Source organism: Rhinopithecus bieti, unplaced genomic scaffold (genome assembly GCF_001698545.2).
Source record: "Rhinopithecus bieti isolate Rb0 unplaced genomic scaffold, ASM169854v2 scaffold_15769, whole genome shotgun sequence".
Lineage (NCBI taxonomy): Eukaryota > Metazoa > Chordata > Mammalia > Primates > Cercopithecidae > Rhinopithecus > Rhinopithecus bieti.
In genome coordinates, this window is record NW_016809129.1 from 3,657,053 (window position 1) to 3,675,441 (window position 18,389).

Genomic DNA, 18,389 nt, shown 5'->3' on the forward strand with positions numbered 1-18,389 from the left:
TCAGCTTGGCCCTGTGCACACAGTATCTCATAATTGAAAGTACTGTCAATCATTTTTGCATAGATATGCTTTTACATAATATGGATTACTGTACACATTATGCTTTTTTGCATAATTATTTTTGCATTCTATTTATCAAGTAATGATACCATACTTTATGAGTGACTTAAGGGATTTTTAAAAATAGTGTTTACTGACTTTTTAATGATCTCCTCATATAACAATATGATTCTTCTGTACTCTTATTAATCATTACTAACAATCATTTTAACAATTGTCTAGTCAACCACTCTTACACTGCCACTAATTGCTCTGGACTCACTTTCACTGATGCTGGCCCTCTTGACCTCAGGCACTTAGCTTTGTACCTCTATTGTAATATTTTCTTGGCTTCCTTGGAATATCTCCTGGTCTACCTTCCTTTATGGGCATTGCTTCTTTATAGTTTTCAGCTCAGCTTATATTTTTGCCCTCAGTAATAAACATGACATGTACTAAGTATTCCTGCTCTCGAGACTTATGTAACTTTCACACACCAAGTATGACTCATTTCTCTATTCAAGGGATTTTATTCAAACATTGTTAAGAAAACTTTGTCGAGTGCCTGTTGCATGCCAGGACATGTTTTGGGTACTAGAGTTTTAAAAACCATAGTCTTACATAGTCTTACATAAAAATGTGCATGGTCACATGGACATTGTAAAAGGTGACTTGGGGGAGAACTAATAATATGCTATTATTAAGATAATGAGCATCATGAAATATATACACAAAACAATAAATTTATCTCACCTTTGAGTGAGATAAAGGCACTTTCGATCTGTAGAGAGGATAAAGTTAAGTAATTAAATTTCTATTCTCTATAATGAGAAATTTAGAATAAATATGAATGAGTTCTTAATCACTGTAATGAATCAAGGAAAGAATTTGTTTAATCAAATTATTCTAAGTAAGATACATTCTCATTTGTCTTTGATAGCTTGAGTGGGGTGTTCCTTGAAGGCATCTATGGAGTAGATGATAATTCAGTTTCAAATACTCAGATTTGATGGTGAATGTTTCACTATTTTTTATTGTAGAGTATTGTACCTTAAGTTTGTACTTTAACAAATTACTTTCAGTTGCTGACATTAATTACAGTCATTTTGACTAAAGCCATCTAGAAAGCTATCACTTTGTTATTTTACCCCCTCAGTTTGTCAGTGCATATGCTTTTGGAGATACCTCTGGCCTAGTTTCTTCCCAGATGTCTTGCCTCCAAGAAAGCCCCCAGTGATTCTGCCTCCTGGTATTTGAACCCTTGTATCACGCTTCCCCACAGGGTACAATATGGCAGAAGTAGTGGTATACCACTTCCAATATTAGATTATAAAGATTGTCCCTTCTGTCTCTGGAGTTCCTTTGCTCATGGACTCCCTCTCATTCCTTGGATCATCTGCTCTGGGAGAAGCCAACTCTATGGCCTGAGGACATTTGTTGAAAACTGAGTAGCAAGGAATTGAGGGTCCCACATTTATACACCATGGGGAACTGAGGTCTTCCAATAACCACATCAATACCACCTTAGAAGTAGATTCTTCAGCCCCAGTGAGCTTGAGATGACTGTGGTCTCAGTCAACAGTGTGACTGCAACTCATGGGAAACCTTAAGCCAGATCCACCCAGCAAAACTGCTTCCCAGATTCTTGAGCCTCAGAATGTGAACTCATCAAAGTTTGTTGTGCTAAACTGCTAAGTTTTGGGGTAATTTGTTATGTATTAATAGATAACTTATATACTAGGTCCCTAAGAAAATCTACAATAAAGATGTAATTTGTCATGAGATAAGACATCGTACCACAGCCTCTTCCCAAAGAACTTTGACTGGCCCATGGATTCCTTAAGAGAGGAATAGCTTCATATTTTCCCCTGTGTCCAGCCCTTTATAGTTTGTTCCAGTAATGAATGGCTGGGATGATTTTGTTTCCTTCATCAGAGCCCTAAGTTACTTATTGATTACAGGAACATTTGCAGAAAAGCATTATTTTATATTTATAATTATATGTATATATGTAAACATCTACCTGCATATAACAATATTAAAAGTGTTCTGTTTTACTCACACATAGGTACTATACAGAGGCAGAAAAAGGAGAGTTACTTAGATCATTCATACACAAACACACATACATGCATAAATGCATACTTTTTTATATTCATATGCATTTTACATTTGTACACATATGTATATTTACACACATACGTATATATTTTACATTTTGCATTTACACACCTATGTATATATTTATATATATATTTATCCTTGTCTATCTACATATAGACACACATATATAAATGCAAGCCCTATACATATAGCTTTATCTGTATTTATCTGGCTATAGAAATTTTCCATGGGAATTCAAACTAAGGAGTATTTATTGATGGTTAGAAAATTAAAAGAAAACATTAATTAGAGTAGTAATTTATTTTACTGTACATCAGCCCTTTAAAATTTTCATAAAATTAAAAAAGGAAAAAGAATAGAAATATTACTTCATGGATTCCAAATATGTGCATAGATAGTGTTTTTTTGTATACACAGGTAAAATTTCCTCTATGAAGATTTATACAGTTTATTTTTAAAAAATACAGATCAAGATAAAAATTGAATCTTCTTTTGCTTTTTTTTTTTGAGACAGAGTCTCACTCTGTCCCCCAGGCTGGAGTGCAGTGGCACTATCTCGGCTCACTGCACACTGCAACCTCTGCTTTCTGATTTCAAGTGATTTTACTGCCTCAGCCTCCCGAGTAGCCGGGATTACAGGTGTGTGCCACCATGCCCCACTAATTTTTTGTATTTTTAGTACAGACAGGGTTTCACCATGTTGTCCAGTCTGGTTTTGAACTTCTGACCTCAAGTGATTCACCCGCCTTGGCCTCCCAAAGTGCTGGGATTACAGGCGTGAGCCACTGTTTCCGGCCAAAAATTGAATCTTTACTGAAATTATTTATTTCAGTTTTCCTTGAGATGCTAAATGCAGTAAGTATAATAACTCCATTACCAAATTACTATCTTATCAACTTTAATTAATTATCTCTATATTACTGTAATTATGTTATTGAAGAAAATACTAAATAGTAGAGTCAACTTAAAATCTGGTGATATTCCATGCATAATTGTCATTCATTTCTATTGAAACGCAAATAATTCTTGGCTAATTCTCATTTTATCAAGGTACAATTCTTGCAAAATACCACTGAAACCTGGTGAGGATCAGAGTGATTTTTTTTTTTCTATTTTTGAGGACTGTCCATCTCTCTGTATGTGTATGTGTTTTTGTCTTACTATGTTTTCTTAACTGGCATTAGCCATTTAAACCCAAACATGAAAAAGAAAATTTTAGAGCAGCCACTAAATAGAATGAGTATTTTCTATTTCCACAATGATATATTGGTAACGGCAATTGTTTAAATATGGAAAATGGAAGAAGAAAGAAAATTAAATATTTATTTTGAATCTAAACATGTAAAATGTGATTTTAAGAATATGGATAAACCTATGCTGATTAATTCCAAAATTTTATGACATTTTTGCTTCTGCATGTAAGAACATGACAAATTGCAACCCTTTTGTGAAAAACTCACCACCACTCACCTGTGCACCCAGGTTTCTGGAATGTTGTGTGCGGCATACACTGTGAAGCTGAGGTGGGAAGGAAGCCCGGGATTTAGATAGGAAATGCATCTGGGTACATTTACAGGCTGAAAATCTGCATAAAAGCTGTTACAATAGACATTGATGAGCTGGTAGATGGATGTGGATAGTTCAGTTGTTACCTTCTCTATCAAGCCTAGAAAAGAAGAGGTAGAGATCAAGTCACTAACAAGGGCCATATTTATCATAGGCCATCAATTAAAGCTTTGAAATTTCTTATAATACAATTTAAATAAATTTAATTAAAGTGACCCTTTACCAACTGAAGGCAATTAACTATCTGTACCTCTGAATGCAACCTGGCTTAGTTGCTAGTAGATTATTTATCAATAAGCTTTCTGATCTTCAGCTGCAGAAATCTTCGAAGCATGGCCTTTTCATCACAATTTGGAATTTTAAAAATTATTAATTTGACATTCTGATCAACTGTAATTTGCAATTTTTTTTTCAGATTTGTGATTGTTTAAAATTAATTTTCAGACAAGGAATATTTTTTCTACATGACTTATAAGTACGTCAAACAAATTCTATCTAAAGAATTAATCATAATGAATTTGATGATGCTATCATGTTTACCATTAACTGAACACTAATCATATACAATGCGCTGATATAAAAACAGAATGAAAATAGTACATGGCTAGGATTTAAAACCAGCTTGAAATGAAAGATTTATGATGTTTACTGTATCTCTTCAAAATCAAAGCCTTTCTTGAGTTTTGCCATTAGTTATTTAAAAGGAGTCACTGGTTATTCCTAAAAGTGATTTGTCACGAAAGAAGAAAAATTACTAGGTATAGGGGCTAATAGTTTTTCTCTGGCAGCTAAGTAGATAATGAGAACAAGTAAGCACATCATCAGAAATTGTGTTTTGTTTTTTTTTAATCTGCTGTGATATGAATCCATGTGCTGTTAGTCAATAAAGTTGTTTATTCAAACACACGCGATTATTTATAAGTTTTTAAAACATGCAATTCCCTATATAGTAGTTCAGTCTTAACAGTACTTTTGCTTTCCACAGTTTCAGTTACCCAAAGTAAACTTAAGTAAAAAAAAAACTAAGTGAAAATTCCAGAAATAAACAATTTATAAGTTAAAAAAATCATGAATTGCCTTTTGTTTCTAATTGTTTGGAAATGAAAATAGTACAGAGCTAGATATTTCCTTTGACAATCTACAGTATTCCAGGACACAGGCAGTTGGATACTTCAGGAAAGTGGCCAGCTTGACACGGAGCTTCCTCCCACATCCGGTCTGTGCCTCAGTAGCTCTGTCTATAATTAAATATGTTTGTTGTTGTTTAACATATGCTGTTTTTCACTTAGTTATTCATAAATTTGTACAAAATATATAAGGTAGATTAACTTTCCTTATTTGTTATATTTCTTAAATTGTGCCCTCTGTTGAAACTGCCTGGGGGGACAAGCAGAGGAAAAAGAAAACCTGTAATTAAAATTCTCTGAGAAGTCAGCAGTAGCAATTAATGAAGCAGAAGAGTAAAGCAGTGTAAAAATAGTCTTAAAAGAGGCCACATCAAACTCTGGAGGCCAATGAACAGAGATTCTCCTGAACAGCAGGAGGCAGAGAATTATAAATATATAGAAACATCTTGTTTCTCTGTCTCCAAATTGTATTCTTGGTATCCTGAAGCAGGAAGCACAAACTTCTTTTCAAGAATTCCCAACATTGTGCAAATGAACACACATCTAAAACAAATCATAAATTTATTAATTTAAGCTCTAGCATATATTTTTGGGGAAACTTAGTCATTTAGTTAATTACTCAAACTCTACTTTTTGCTTTTTGTGCAGAAACATGGTTCTTGGATATAATTTGCTACTTTAAGTTTGCATAGAGATGTATGCTTATGCATTATGTTTTACTTCCTGAACTCTGGATGAAGACTACATTTCAAATAACATCATGAAATCATATTAAGCACCCAAGACACAGGGCTTGGTAGTGAAATATGGTGGGAAAAGAGTTTATTGCACCTAATTTTACTCTAGAAAAGAGTTACAGTGCCATGAAATAAAGAGGCAAGGACAATCTATGTGCAATTTAGACTCAATTAAAATCTGTCATCATTTATTATAGGATATAAGTCTCCAGGAACATTTCTGTACAGTTTTGTGGGATCTCATATTCCAGTCCCTGGAGGAATATGGGGGAGGAGACCTCATTACAACATTCCTGATAGAAAAGGAGAATCAGTTTCATACAGACACACCTCCAGCTTGATCACTTCATGTTCGACCACTGAGATTCTGCTAGTAATACTGTCAGGGAGTGACCATTCCTTCCTTCCCTCTATTGTGTTCTGGAGTTTTATGAACACCTAGAATAGGGGTTTTTGTACTTGCACAAGTTTCTTTATACCCTCTGCCACCCTATTTTCCTTTTTGATGTGAGATGGGGGAGTTCCTCAAACATAATTGAATGTCTTCTTCTGAGTGGTGGGAATGAGAGTTGAGAGGATATACTTTTGTACATGACTACTGAAACAGTTAAGGGTGTGGAGGACAGGTGAGGTTTTCATTTGCTTTCCAGTGGATTTTTCTGAATCCAAGTGTGTTAGTTGAACATCTGAGGGGCAGACAGTTTTCTTGCAGATACTCAGAGTACTCCTGTGCCAAATACCATCTACAACCAAGAATGATCCTGACCAGACCCTGCATATTAAATCCTATTATACTGTTTATGCATATTAGGATAACAAGATCAGAGAGTTTAATCTAGAATCACCAACTCTGAAAGTAGGATCTTTGATTCAAAACCAGTTGAGATTTGAGTTGGGAGAGTTGAAATTCAAAACCAGTTCTGCCTGATTCCAAAAGTCAGACTCTGCTCTATCCCACGCAATCTCACACCTACTGTTTCCTATAGAGGCAAAGTCCTCCCATGGCTTGCAATTTTATAGATTCAGAGCCTCTGTAAACACTAATTATTCCAGAACCAAATCATCCTACCTGTTATATTAGCTTGGTCTTTCATATAGAGCTGGAATTTAAATTTGAAGTGGGTGACCTTGCAGACAGACATCTACTACTTTTCTAATTTTTCTTACATCAAAATATAATTAGGTAAATGGTAAAATTCTCAATGTCTTGTAACGGTTATAAGATATTTTCAGCATTTTAATATTATAGATCTTTTGTAGACTTTTCTCATTATTTAAAAAATATCAGGCTAAAATGTACAGAGTGTGGATTTTATTCCCTTGCAGAATAAACACTTCCATTAATAAAAGGATTTTAGAAAAGCATCTTTCTCCTCATAAGGCTGTGTGTGTGTGTGTGTGTGCGTGTGTGTGTGTGTGTGCGTGTGTGTTGTGTGTTACCACAGTATTTGGATAAAAAAATTATTTTGGATTCTATAACTTATTTTTTTCTTTTATTTATTTCAAAATACTTGAGTACATGTATGTTTTACCTTTTGCTGAAGTCTCTGAACTTTGATAAAAATTCTGAAAGAAATGTAAAATTATACTTGTTATTCACACAACAAATTCACAAAATAATCAAAAGGTAACGTCCAAAATCTAAACATTATAATTTTTTTGTCATGATAAAACAACAAAATATTTCTTGGTATCATATATCAATTTGCTTATTAAACAGAATAAATTTAAATTGTATGATGAAATAAAAACTTTCTAAATATTGTAATAAGCAATGTAGGTACTTTTTTAAAAGAGAAATTACCACGATAGATTGTCTAAGCTCAATTCCCCTTATATAACAGTGACTAATCTTTTGATAAACGTGCATGTCTAATTCTCTCTGTATGCCATGTCCAGCTCTTATTCCTAGTAGTTATTCAGCAAGCTTTGGACAGCACCTAAAAGAAGACTGAAATGAAGTGTACAAAATCAGTATAGATTCACTAAATAGTTTTCTTTCTTTGCTCCTTCTTAGGAAAATTTTAAAACTCTGATAGTCAAACACTTGAAAAAATAAAATATATTGAGTCATATCTTAAATAAAAAATACAATCCGAAATCCTGTTTTTTTTTTGTTTCCATTTTCATTATTCTTTAGGTTCATGTCCATTAGTGTGCTGCCCTTCCTTATTTACTTATTTTTATCCTTGTTAGAAACCTAGAATTACTTTGGTGGCTTAGGATTTGCTGGTTGTAACTGAACTATCATGAAAACTGTATAAGTTGATTTATAAACTTCCTAAAAAATGGTTTCAGCCCAAAAGGAAATACAATTGTTAATAAGATCCATTTTAATTGCCAATAAAACGTTTTAAATTTATAAACTCAAAATTTAAAAAAAAGTGAAAATAAAAATATAAAATTTCAAGTCTTGCATTTAAGGAAATACAATTAGTTAAAAACCAGATTTCTCAAACAAATAAATTAGAGAATAATTGTTTTTCCATAACAAAAAATTTGTTACAGTATTCTTTTAGAGAGAGAACGTTTTGATCATGTTTAAAATGTCATTACATTTATATGTAACTTTTTAATTAGAAGCATCATTCGCATGAACCTTTTCAGAAGCATTTCTATTAGGTAAAATATTTAATCGGAGTATAGTATCAGTTGCTAGTCTTAATAACTACATATGAGATTTCCACCCTATCCATGTGGGTGAGATTATTAAAAATGTTAGCCTGATTTAACTAGAATTCAATTTATTCAGAAATATAGACTTGCATTAGAAAATCACCATGACATCCACCTACACCATGATGTGAAAGACCATATTTTCACTTTGTGGTTCGCCTATTATGTAAGCATTTAATGGAAATTAAATTATGTGAGTTCTGGAATATAATTTGAAGGATGCAAATTGTTTCCAGTGCTGGGTCAGAGAATAAAATAGAGTACAAGTATGTTTGTCATATAATCCTTCATCTTGCCAAAGCTTACATTTAATACACTCCTAATGACTTCCCTGTATGGCAGGAAATAGTCCTTTGTATGTTGACCAAAAATGCAGCCAAGAAAAAGAAAAGCTTCTCAAATTTCAGTTTGTTGGCAGAAGGCCTGTATTTGTCATTTCTTCAGTCTTAACTTCATGGTGGGTGGATAGACTGCTTTGGCATTGTTAACTGTAGCTGGTTACTGCACAAATTCTGTAAAATGTACTTAATATGTGTGCCAATATTCTTACATAGGTGGGCTCACGATTCAAATGGGATGGAAAAAGAGATGAACAAAAGTATGAATGCAACTGATGTAGAATAAATGAGCTTTCAACAGTCTGCTCAAAATAAGTAGGATCCATTTTTACAGAATATTGAACTATTTTATCTATTGACATATATTAAATAAAACTCCTGATTGTTAACTCCTTTCTTAATTTCTCTCATGAAAATCATTGTAGTCTTATCAAAATATAGGATAAATAGATATTACAAGTTTAAAAGTTTCAAAGAAAAATCACACAAAATTTTGTGTTTACACTAGTACATAAGGAAAGTGAAATGTGAAGTTGAGTTTTCTTGAGTATGATAATTGTTTATGGCTTTCCAATGAAATACCCAATTCCTTTGTGAAAATTCTTTTAACTTCAAATATTAAGTTTGATATTTCTGAAAATTGTCATTTTGTTCTTTTAGGGAGTTTCAGAAAATGAGTGTTTTGAAGATAAAACTTTTATAACCAGCAATACTTTAACATCATTCAAAATGCTTCATCCTAAGACTATATTTTCCTCATTGTTTGATCAGTTGTTTGTCCGCCAATTCACCAAGAGCTGGACATAAAAGTAGAAGAATAATAAAATAGTCTTAACAGATGGGAAGATGTGTCCACATCCACACATCTGGTCTCTTCCTCTGGCAATGGTTCATATTTGTCAGGAGGCTGGTTGTAATCGATGGTCATGAGATGACAGGGGCCAACCTTCCTGGTGCTTGTGTGAATTAAAGCCTTCGTATTGGCCTTGTGGGAAAGATTCTCCAGAACTAGCACCAGCACCATCCTTAATACCTCCAGTAACAACAACGATCTCATTTAAGCTACACTGTCATCAGGGCCCTTTATTAACATTATTTCCCATACTTAGAAGAACCCTGCAAATTCTGTTTTATTTTTCTGTTTTAAACATGAGGAAAATTAAAACTCCAAAAAGTGAATTAATTTTCCACAGGATGTTTATACAGAAACTGGTAGAACTTAAATCCAATTCATATTTGCATTATCTTATCTCATGTATTTTATCAGCTTTGGGAGCTTGTAATGTTTCTAAAATGTGACAATTTAAGAGAAATACCCGCCTGTTCAAAGTTAATTCTCACTACCTTGTTATACTGACTTAACATCACCAATTAGAAAGCCCCTTTTCAGCATCATATAATTCCCAAGTTTTTAAGTTCATCAAAATAGTTATTTTCGAAACATACTGGTGAAATGCTTTTTAAGACGCTAGTACAAGTTTGTCCAACCCGCGGCCTGTGGGCCACATGCAGCCCAGGATGACACTGAATGTGGCCCAACACAAATATTACAAATATGTAAACTTCCTTAAAACATTATGAGATTTTTTTTTTAAGCCTATCAGCTATTGTTAGTGTTAGTGTATTTTACATGTGGCCCAAGACAATTTTTGTAATGTGGCCCAGGGAAGCCAAAAGATTGAACGCCCCTGCTCCAGTATATTTTTTTTTTACTCTGATGCAGAATAGAAAAATATGATTATACTATATGTGATCAAATCAGATTGTTTTACCTTGTTGTTACTTGTAAAGGCCCTAGGTCTTAAGAGCCACATACAAAAACAGTTTTGGAGACTACATAGTTACTCAGTTTCCTTCTATAATTGGAAAGTAAAAGAGAAGGTGTTTCCTTTTAAGAAAAATTTAGGGAAATAAACACAAATCTGTCTTCGATATTGAATTGCTGGATTTATTGATTACATTATTTAAATTTTGATTTATTTAATGCTTTGCATTTTTAGCTTTTCAGCAATGTTTACCTTTAAAATATGTTTGTGGTGTACCTCCATGAGTCATCAAAATCATCATTGTTCATGTAAAGAACGTATTTAAATTTCTATATTCATTTTTTTACTGTCTAATCACACAAAACTTTGGATTAAATAAGATCTAGAAAGCCCATCATTAAGAAACTACTGAATTTTCATACCCACTTATCTATTTGAAACAATAAGCAGTAAGCATGATTATTTCTATGTAGTAATACGATTATCTACATTGTAAATCAATCTTTTGAAAATTTCAAGACTGGCATATTCAAAAGTAGTAGAATCTTTCTTGTTGTCTACCATGCAGATAGAGATTATATGTATTCACTCTATCTTAGAAAGTTTCACATGCACTGTAATGTGTATAGGGGCCTAGGTTCAAATCTGTATTTTGCCACTTATTAATTCTCCGTACACACACACTGTAAGCGTTGAGTTTTAATAGTGAAATGAACATTAAAATACCAACTTTATGACATTGCTATGAACATAAATTGAGATAAAATAAAAATTAAATTCAATAAGGTAATGCATATGTCAAACTATGTTATATATTACAATGGACTAGCAAATACTGGTTATTATTATCATCGTATCTTTCTGCTTTATCATCTGCTAAATTAATAATAAGATAAATGAATTTATTGTAACCAGATGTCCTAATGTTTTTCTTGGAAAATAATCACTTACAGGTCTACATCAGATTTCTTAGAATTCAAAAGAAAATCACATAATGTCCATTTTTTAAGCCCACCAAACCACAATGTGGGATCCAGAGAAAGTCACACAGGAATCATGGAAGCAGTGTGCACTGCAAAATTCGCAAAAGATAGCACAAAAATGGATCTTTTCTTTTTTATAAATGTGCTTATCCATACAAACATGACACTTATGCCTGTATACACTCGTATACGTGAGAACCGTTAATCTATACAAACACGTATATGTGAATGTCATATAATTACGTTCATTTAGGTAGGATTATAGGATTGATTTCAGTACCACCTGAAGTTATTAGGTGGTTACAAACTTCAAAGGTGTAATCAATGTCCTTATAGTTTAATCAAATCTATTTGGCATAATAGACTCAAGCTGCCAACACTCCCAAACAATTGAAATATACTGTTTGGCAGCACACACACACACACACACACATACACACACAAATCACACAGACTCAAACATACACACAGAAATACAGTTGTTAGTAAAAAGTATTTCACTCTCCTTAATTAAATATTGAACTCAGGTTTAAAACTACTGTGTAATAAATGAATATACTTACCTCTGCTTTTCTCTGAAGAATTAGACTTAGTTCATTTACTGCATCTGTAATTTGTTTGGTTTCCACACACCCTAGAACACTGCATATTTTTTTAACTTCTTCAATAATATTATCCACGTTTTCCTGTAGGTAACCAAGATTCACATCTTACAATCTATTGAAATAAATGAGGGAACATCAATTTATTCTCAAACTTCTTCTTTTTCCATGAGGAGCAAGTGGAATAAAATATGATTGTTTGCTTTCACATAAAAAGAAAGTTCTCAAGACTCTGGTTACCCTGTAACTGGGCTTTAATTTTCACTGAGCAAATGTTCAAAATTAGAACTGACTTAACACTAACTTACTAACTTAGCTCTAATTTAACATTACTTGAAACAAAATGAGAGAGAGAGGTAGAAGGAGAGGAAGGGTAAGGAAGAGGGAGAGGAAAAGAGAGAGAGAGGGAGGAAGAAGTGTGGGGAAAGCAGGGAAACTCAGCCTTAGACAAAGTCTGTGGTTTCCACAAAACACTATGAAAACAAAGTAATGATGGTCAACCCTGGGAGAGTTTCAAAATACACCTATTGTTTGGAATCAGGGTATAGTTGGGCAAACTTACTAGAAAATCAGATTCACAGGGTTCAGAACAAACTCTGGACAGCCAGTTGTGGTGTTGAGGTGTTTGATAATCATCTGATTGCACATCCTTGAAGTGACTGATTTTTCAAAACAATCGCTGATGACAAATACAATATACTGATACAATTTGGATGTCTGTCCTCTCTGAATCTCATATTGAAATATAAGCCCCAATGTTGGAAGTGAGGTCTGATGGGAGGAGGCATTGGGTCATGGGGGTGGATCCCTCTTGAATGGCTTGGTGCTGTCCTTGCAATAGTGAGCGAGTTCTCACAAAATCTGGTTGTTTAAAATTGTGCAGCACATCCCGCCTCCCTCTGCTCCAGCTCTCACCAGGTTAGACACCTGCATCCCCTTCACCTTCTGCTATGATTGCAAAGCTTCCTGAGGCCCTCACCAGAAGGCGATGCTGGCACCACACTTCTTGTATTGTCTGCAGAACTGTGAGCCAATTCAACCTCTTTTCTTTATGAATTACCCAGACTCAGGTATTTCTTTATAGCAACACAAAAATGGCCCAATATGCCTACAGCAATGACAAATTCTTCAAATCAACAATGCAGGCTGGCCTTAAGATAGATAGCGATTCTATGGTCACCATTCTAAGAATTTTTCATTAGCCGTTCTATATCTCAGATTTGCACATGTTCTTAAATAAGCATTTATTTTAAAAAAACCGTCTCTGTTTTGACCTTATTCTTTTCTATGTTTTGCCATTAACTATAGTGAGAAATCTCTCTTTTCTTTGATTCTGTGTGAATCACGTTTCACTCTACAATGTTTTTATGTTCTTTGTCTTTATCATTAACAATTGTGTTTTCTCAAAAAACATCAGTTTTGTCACCAGCACCACCGTCATTCCAATGGAAAATTACAACAGTTTATTTTAAGAAGAGATGGAACAGAGTTCTTCCTTTTATTTGCATACAAAGATATGTGTTCACAGCATAAAAAGATTTTAATTCCCCTTACATTTTCTTAACAAAGTGTCAATACAAAGACACAATGCAAGTTTTATATTAATGGGATAATACTTTGCTTCTTTTGTGGAAAAATAACATGTACTTTTAAATTTGTTGCCAGTATCTCTGATATGTAATTTTACAAATCCTGAAACCAATGACAAAAACCTGAAGAATAACTAATTAATACTACAAAAGACAAAAGGAGGATTCCAAAATTGTCTACAGATTTTATTAATGAGCTAAAAGTAAAAGATACAATTTAGTTGAGATCTATTTTAAGTCTCTCATGGATTAAAAAATATATTTATCCAATAATAACATGGAGAAGAAAAATTTATGAGTCATTCAAATGGAAAAAATCATTTATTTCACTTATGTGTTAACTCAATATAAGTCAATATTGTGATGTGCCTACCAGATCCAGTTCATTATTAAATTGAATCAAAAGACACATACTCTGCATAACTAGAAAGTGAGTTCCACCACATTTTCAATGTATATTATCCAAACTGGAGTTTAGTTTGGATACTAGATTTGAGAATGTACTTGATAACTTGAAAATTACCAAAGGACAACAACCTTACTATTAATATACTGTTAATACAGTATTCACTCAGAAGAGCATCATAGACAATACTGTCAGCTCTGAAGTCAAGATCTGTTTGTTTACATCCTGGTTCTGCCCCTTTCTACCTGTGGCCATCATCAGAGTATTTAACTTTCTTGTCCCTAGGCTCCCTCTTCTGTGAAGTGAGAATAATAATTAAGTTTCTATAAAGATTAAATTAGATAAAATATGAAATATAGTGCCTGGCAGATAATGAGGGCTAAATTTTAATGTTTAACTAGTTAATTTTATTCATTCACACCAATCTTTCAGTTTATAAGAGAAATGAGACACTGTATATGCACAGATAACTAATAGAATAGAAATTAGAAAATCATAAAAGTCTGAAAAGTCATATTAGGTTCTATGTTTATTTTTTTCATTCCTCTGTTCTAAGTAAATATGTGCGATACATGAGTTTGTGAAAATTCATAAACATTACTAAATACCAGGTTGACTTGGGTCACTAGGTAGTTGGTAGCTGATTTATTCAATCTATTACTCCAGTCTTGCACTACTTCTTATGTGATCCACTTATCTGATTTAATATTCACATTCTGAAGATAATCATTATATTCATGCATAACTGAGATTGCTAGAATATGTGAAGCAAAATATTGCAATTGTAAAAATTGAGTTGGTGATTAATTGGATATGAGAACCAACAGAAAGGTTGGATTTAAGATGATTCCAAAATTTCATTTCCAAATTTTGGAAACCAAGAATACAGGTGCTATTCATTATGGCAGAAACACAGACAAAATGAAGATTTTTGGTAGAATCATGATGTGAGTATTTTTTGATACATAGGCTTTGAGCTTCCCAGAGGAAATGCAATGGAGTTCTATCTCTAGCAACTGGTGGACTGAGAAAATATAGACACACTACACCACACACACACATACACACACCACATGGTGTGTGTATAAACATTAAACAAACTATAAGAAAGGTAGGATAAATCTTAGGGTTGCAGACATTTAGAGGGAACTTCAAGCCTGAGCAGTAGCTCCAACAGTGATGCTGCAATGGCCTGGAGGAAATATCAGACTAGATATAGATCCTCAGCTGTAAGATTGGTGTTTATTGCTAACACTGGGAAACGTGCTGAAATCTTAGGACTAAATCACTTGGTGAAAGTAGGGGAAGGGGCAGGACTGGAGCTAAGATCCTCAAACAGTCCTCAAACATTGGATAGCAGCCACCTGTAAAAGATGGGAGAAGAAAAACTATTTCTACTGATCAGAAACACTTTTGACAAAGCCTCTCTCTACTCAGTCCTTGAGTAAGGAAAATGATTATCTGAGAAACTGAACTCTAGTCTGTGCTCTGTGTGTCTCCAGAATATTAACTTGGACTACCATAGTAGGAATTTATGTTAAACATTACACTAGACTATTGTGACATTTTTGGACCCAAGCAGAAGTAAATGCACAATCATTGTATAGAAACACTTTTCTATACCAACCTACAGAGTTTTTTCCCAAATACACACACATATATATATATATACAAATGCATGCACACACACACCAGAGTACGAGGGGAATATCAGTTTAAAACTTACAAACCCTATGATGGCTAATTCGCATTATGAGATCCCCTACAGATACAAAATGCAGTAGGGTAAGCACCCTATTTCAAGAAATAACAAAGGTAGACTTGGGCAACATTTTCATAGAGGTGATACATAGACAGAAATTTGAATATGATTATCCCGAGAGAGAATATAGATATAGAAAAAAAAGTTGAACACTGGGTGCGTAACATTTCAGAACTTTTATTATTTTAATGATGGAGGAGAAAGTTTGGGTCACAGATGGAGCACGCAGTGTGGGGACATAAGCCAGAAGACTATATAGCTTAATAGACATCAACGTGAAGGTAGTTGATAGTATTACAAAATTTTAGCTTGGCAAAAAAGGAAAAAAATAAAACATTATAACCATTTCAAGTATTTGATGGTCTTTCAGGTAAAAAGAGGATTAGATTTATTGTAAGTAGCTCTAAAACGATAAATGAGAACAAATGGTTGCAAACCCCGAGAGGTTCTTTTGACTCTCTAGTTTTTCTTAAAATTTTAAGAAAAGTTTTTCTTAAAATTATTTGTCCAAAAACTGTGTAGGCTGCCTTTTGAGTAGAAAGGTGCTCCAGATTCAGGTATATGAGCAATCAGGGATATTTAGAGAAGATTTTTGCATTGCATGGGATTTAGACTAGACTGCCTCTAAATTCTTTCTAACTTCTTTGGGTTAATGAAAACCCGAAAACAACGTTATGATGTTATTTTATGTAGTACATTCCAAGCGTATCTTTGGAAATATTGGATGTTTCCTGAACCTTGAAGGAACCATATGCTAACACTTTAGAATGAATTAAGCATACTTGAAAAATATTTTGAACATTTGAAAAGATGGGTAACAATCTTTTCTCCCCTGCATCTTTCTGGAAAACCAAACCAAACATCATAAGTGGTTGATTATTCCCGTCTCTTATTCAGCTGTGATGGAGACCAAAGCAGTATGCATTTAAACAGCCATGTAACAGCGTACCACCTCCTAATTTTATACAAACTTTAATTAGTTTCTATTTATATTAGACATGCTGAAAATTATCAAATTCAATTAATGAGTTTGGAAACAAATTGAGAATTTAGAATGCTTTTCATTCCAGGTTCAGTAGTTAGTGCCAATATGAATTATTTTTTCCTTAAAGATTAAAAACAGCTTTGAAATGCAACTTGGCTTAAAATATTAAAAAAGATGAGTTCATGTCCCTTGCAGGGACATGGACGAAGCTGGAAACCATCATTCTTATTTAGCAAACTAACACAGGAACAGAAAACCTAACACCTCATGTTCTCACTCATAAGTAGAAGTTGAACAATAAGCACACATGGACACAGGGAGGGGAAGATCACACATCAGGCCTGTCGGGAGGTGGGGAGCAAGGGGAGGCAGAGCATTAGGAGAAATACCTAATGTAGGTGATGGGTTGATGGGTGCAGCCACATGCCACATGTATACCTATGTAACAAACCTGCACTTCCTGCACATGTATCCCAGAACTTAAAGTGTAATAAACAAACAAACAAACAAATGAAAATATAGAACATTGATCTCTCTGCAACAATGAAAAAATCCAGATAATATACAAAATTATAACTTCTTCTGAACCCCGCTGATATTTGAGGTCACAAAGTGACCAAGTAAACCAAACTACACACTGAAAACTGCTCCAAAGAGAGTTGGGGCACACAAAATGTTCAAACTTTGGCAGACCACAGGAGAAAGAGATGGTCACCATACACATGAGTAGGAAGAAATTAGCTAAAATTTAACAGATTTTTTAAAGGCCAGGTGTGAGTTAGCATGTCAGTTTGGAATACTAGGAAGCCCAAGACACATGGTGAGTTTACAATCTCCTGCAAGCTTTTTTCCAAGGACGCCTACCAGTTTTTTGGGGAAAATACTGAAGGCCGTGCAGGAAACTGAAGTCATAGTCTGTGGTGCAGGTGTGTAGGTAACCAGCTGTTTCTGGGAGACAGTTATGGGGCTCTGTCCACTTCTGTGGATCCTTTTTGCATAAGAAGCAAAACTCTAAGCTGCAGTGGGAGGAGCAGCAAACCCTGTGTTTCCCTGAGCCCAGGCAAAAACCCCTTGCTTCTGGAGAAGTAAAAAGCAAAACAGTCTTGTCTCTGGGAGAGAAGTAGGACATAGATGAGAAGCTCCTTTGCTGTTGAAGGAAGGGTAGAAGGAAAAGGACTTTGCTTCCGGCGAAAGGCCAGGAAACTTGTCTTGGGTTCAAGATCTTACCTGGATACCAATTAGAGGTCAGGGACAAGGAGCAATAAACTCTCGTTTGCTGCGAACGACTAACTGCAGATACAAGGCAGAGTTTGACCGCCATGTGGAGGAGGGGCAGGAATGCTCCAAGAGTCCTAGTCCTGAGACTCAAGTACACAGAGTCTGCCTAAGGCTGTGATTGGTTCGTTACAACACAGAACTCCCCTTGTCCCCAGTGCCAAAATAGGTCTAGCATTGAGTAATAAATAAGCAAGGGTGGAGTACCACTGGGAGAGAGACAACAGTGTTTAGAGAGACCTTCTTTTTGGCACAGACAAGCAGGAGCTGTCAAAAGCTGAGGATGCTTTGACCTCTATAGAGCACCAATCATTTCTAGTGACTGTAAGTTTGGATTTTGTAATGCAGACCCATAGATTATAAATAAATAAAAGTATTTTATTTCAGTCTTCAAAAAAAAAAAAAAAAAAAAAA

At 34.2% G+C, this 18,389-nt stretch overlaps 1 protein-coding gene across 1 annotated transcript in view; it reads right to left on the bottom strand.

Annotated features, from left to right (window-relative positions):
* The window catches only part of PIK3C2G (phosphatidylinositol-4-phosphate 3-kinase catalytic subunit type 2 gamma), a 385,467-nt gene that overhangs the window by 317,369 nt on the left and 49,709 nt on the right, over positions 1-18,389 (bottom strand). Inside the window, 3 exon segments of the mRNA XM_017888605.1 lie at positions 3,634-3,829; positions 7,126-7,159; positions 11,920-12,042. Of these exon segments, the coding sequence (XP_017744094.1) occupies positions 3,634-3,829; positions 7,126-7,159; positions 11,920-12,042 (353 nt within the window).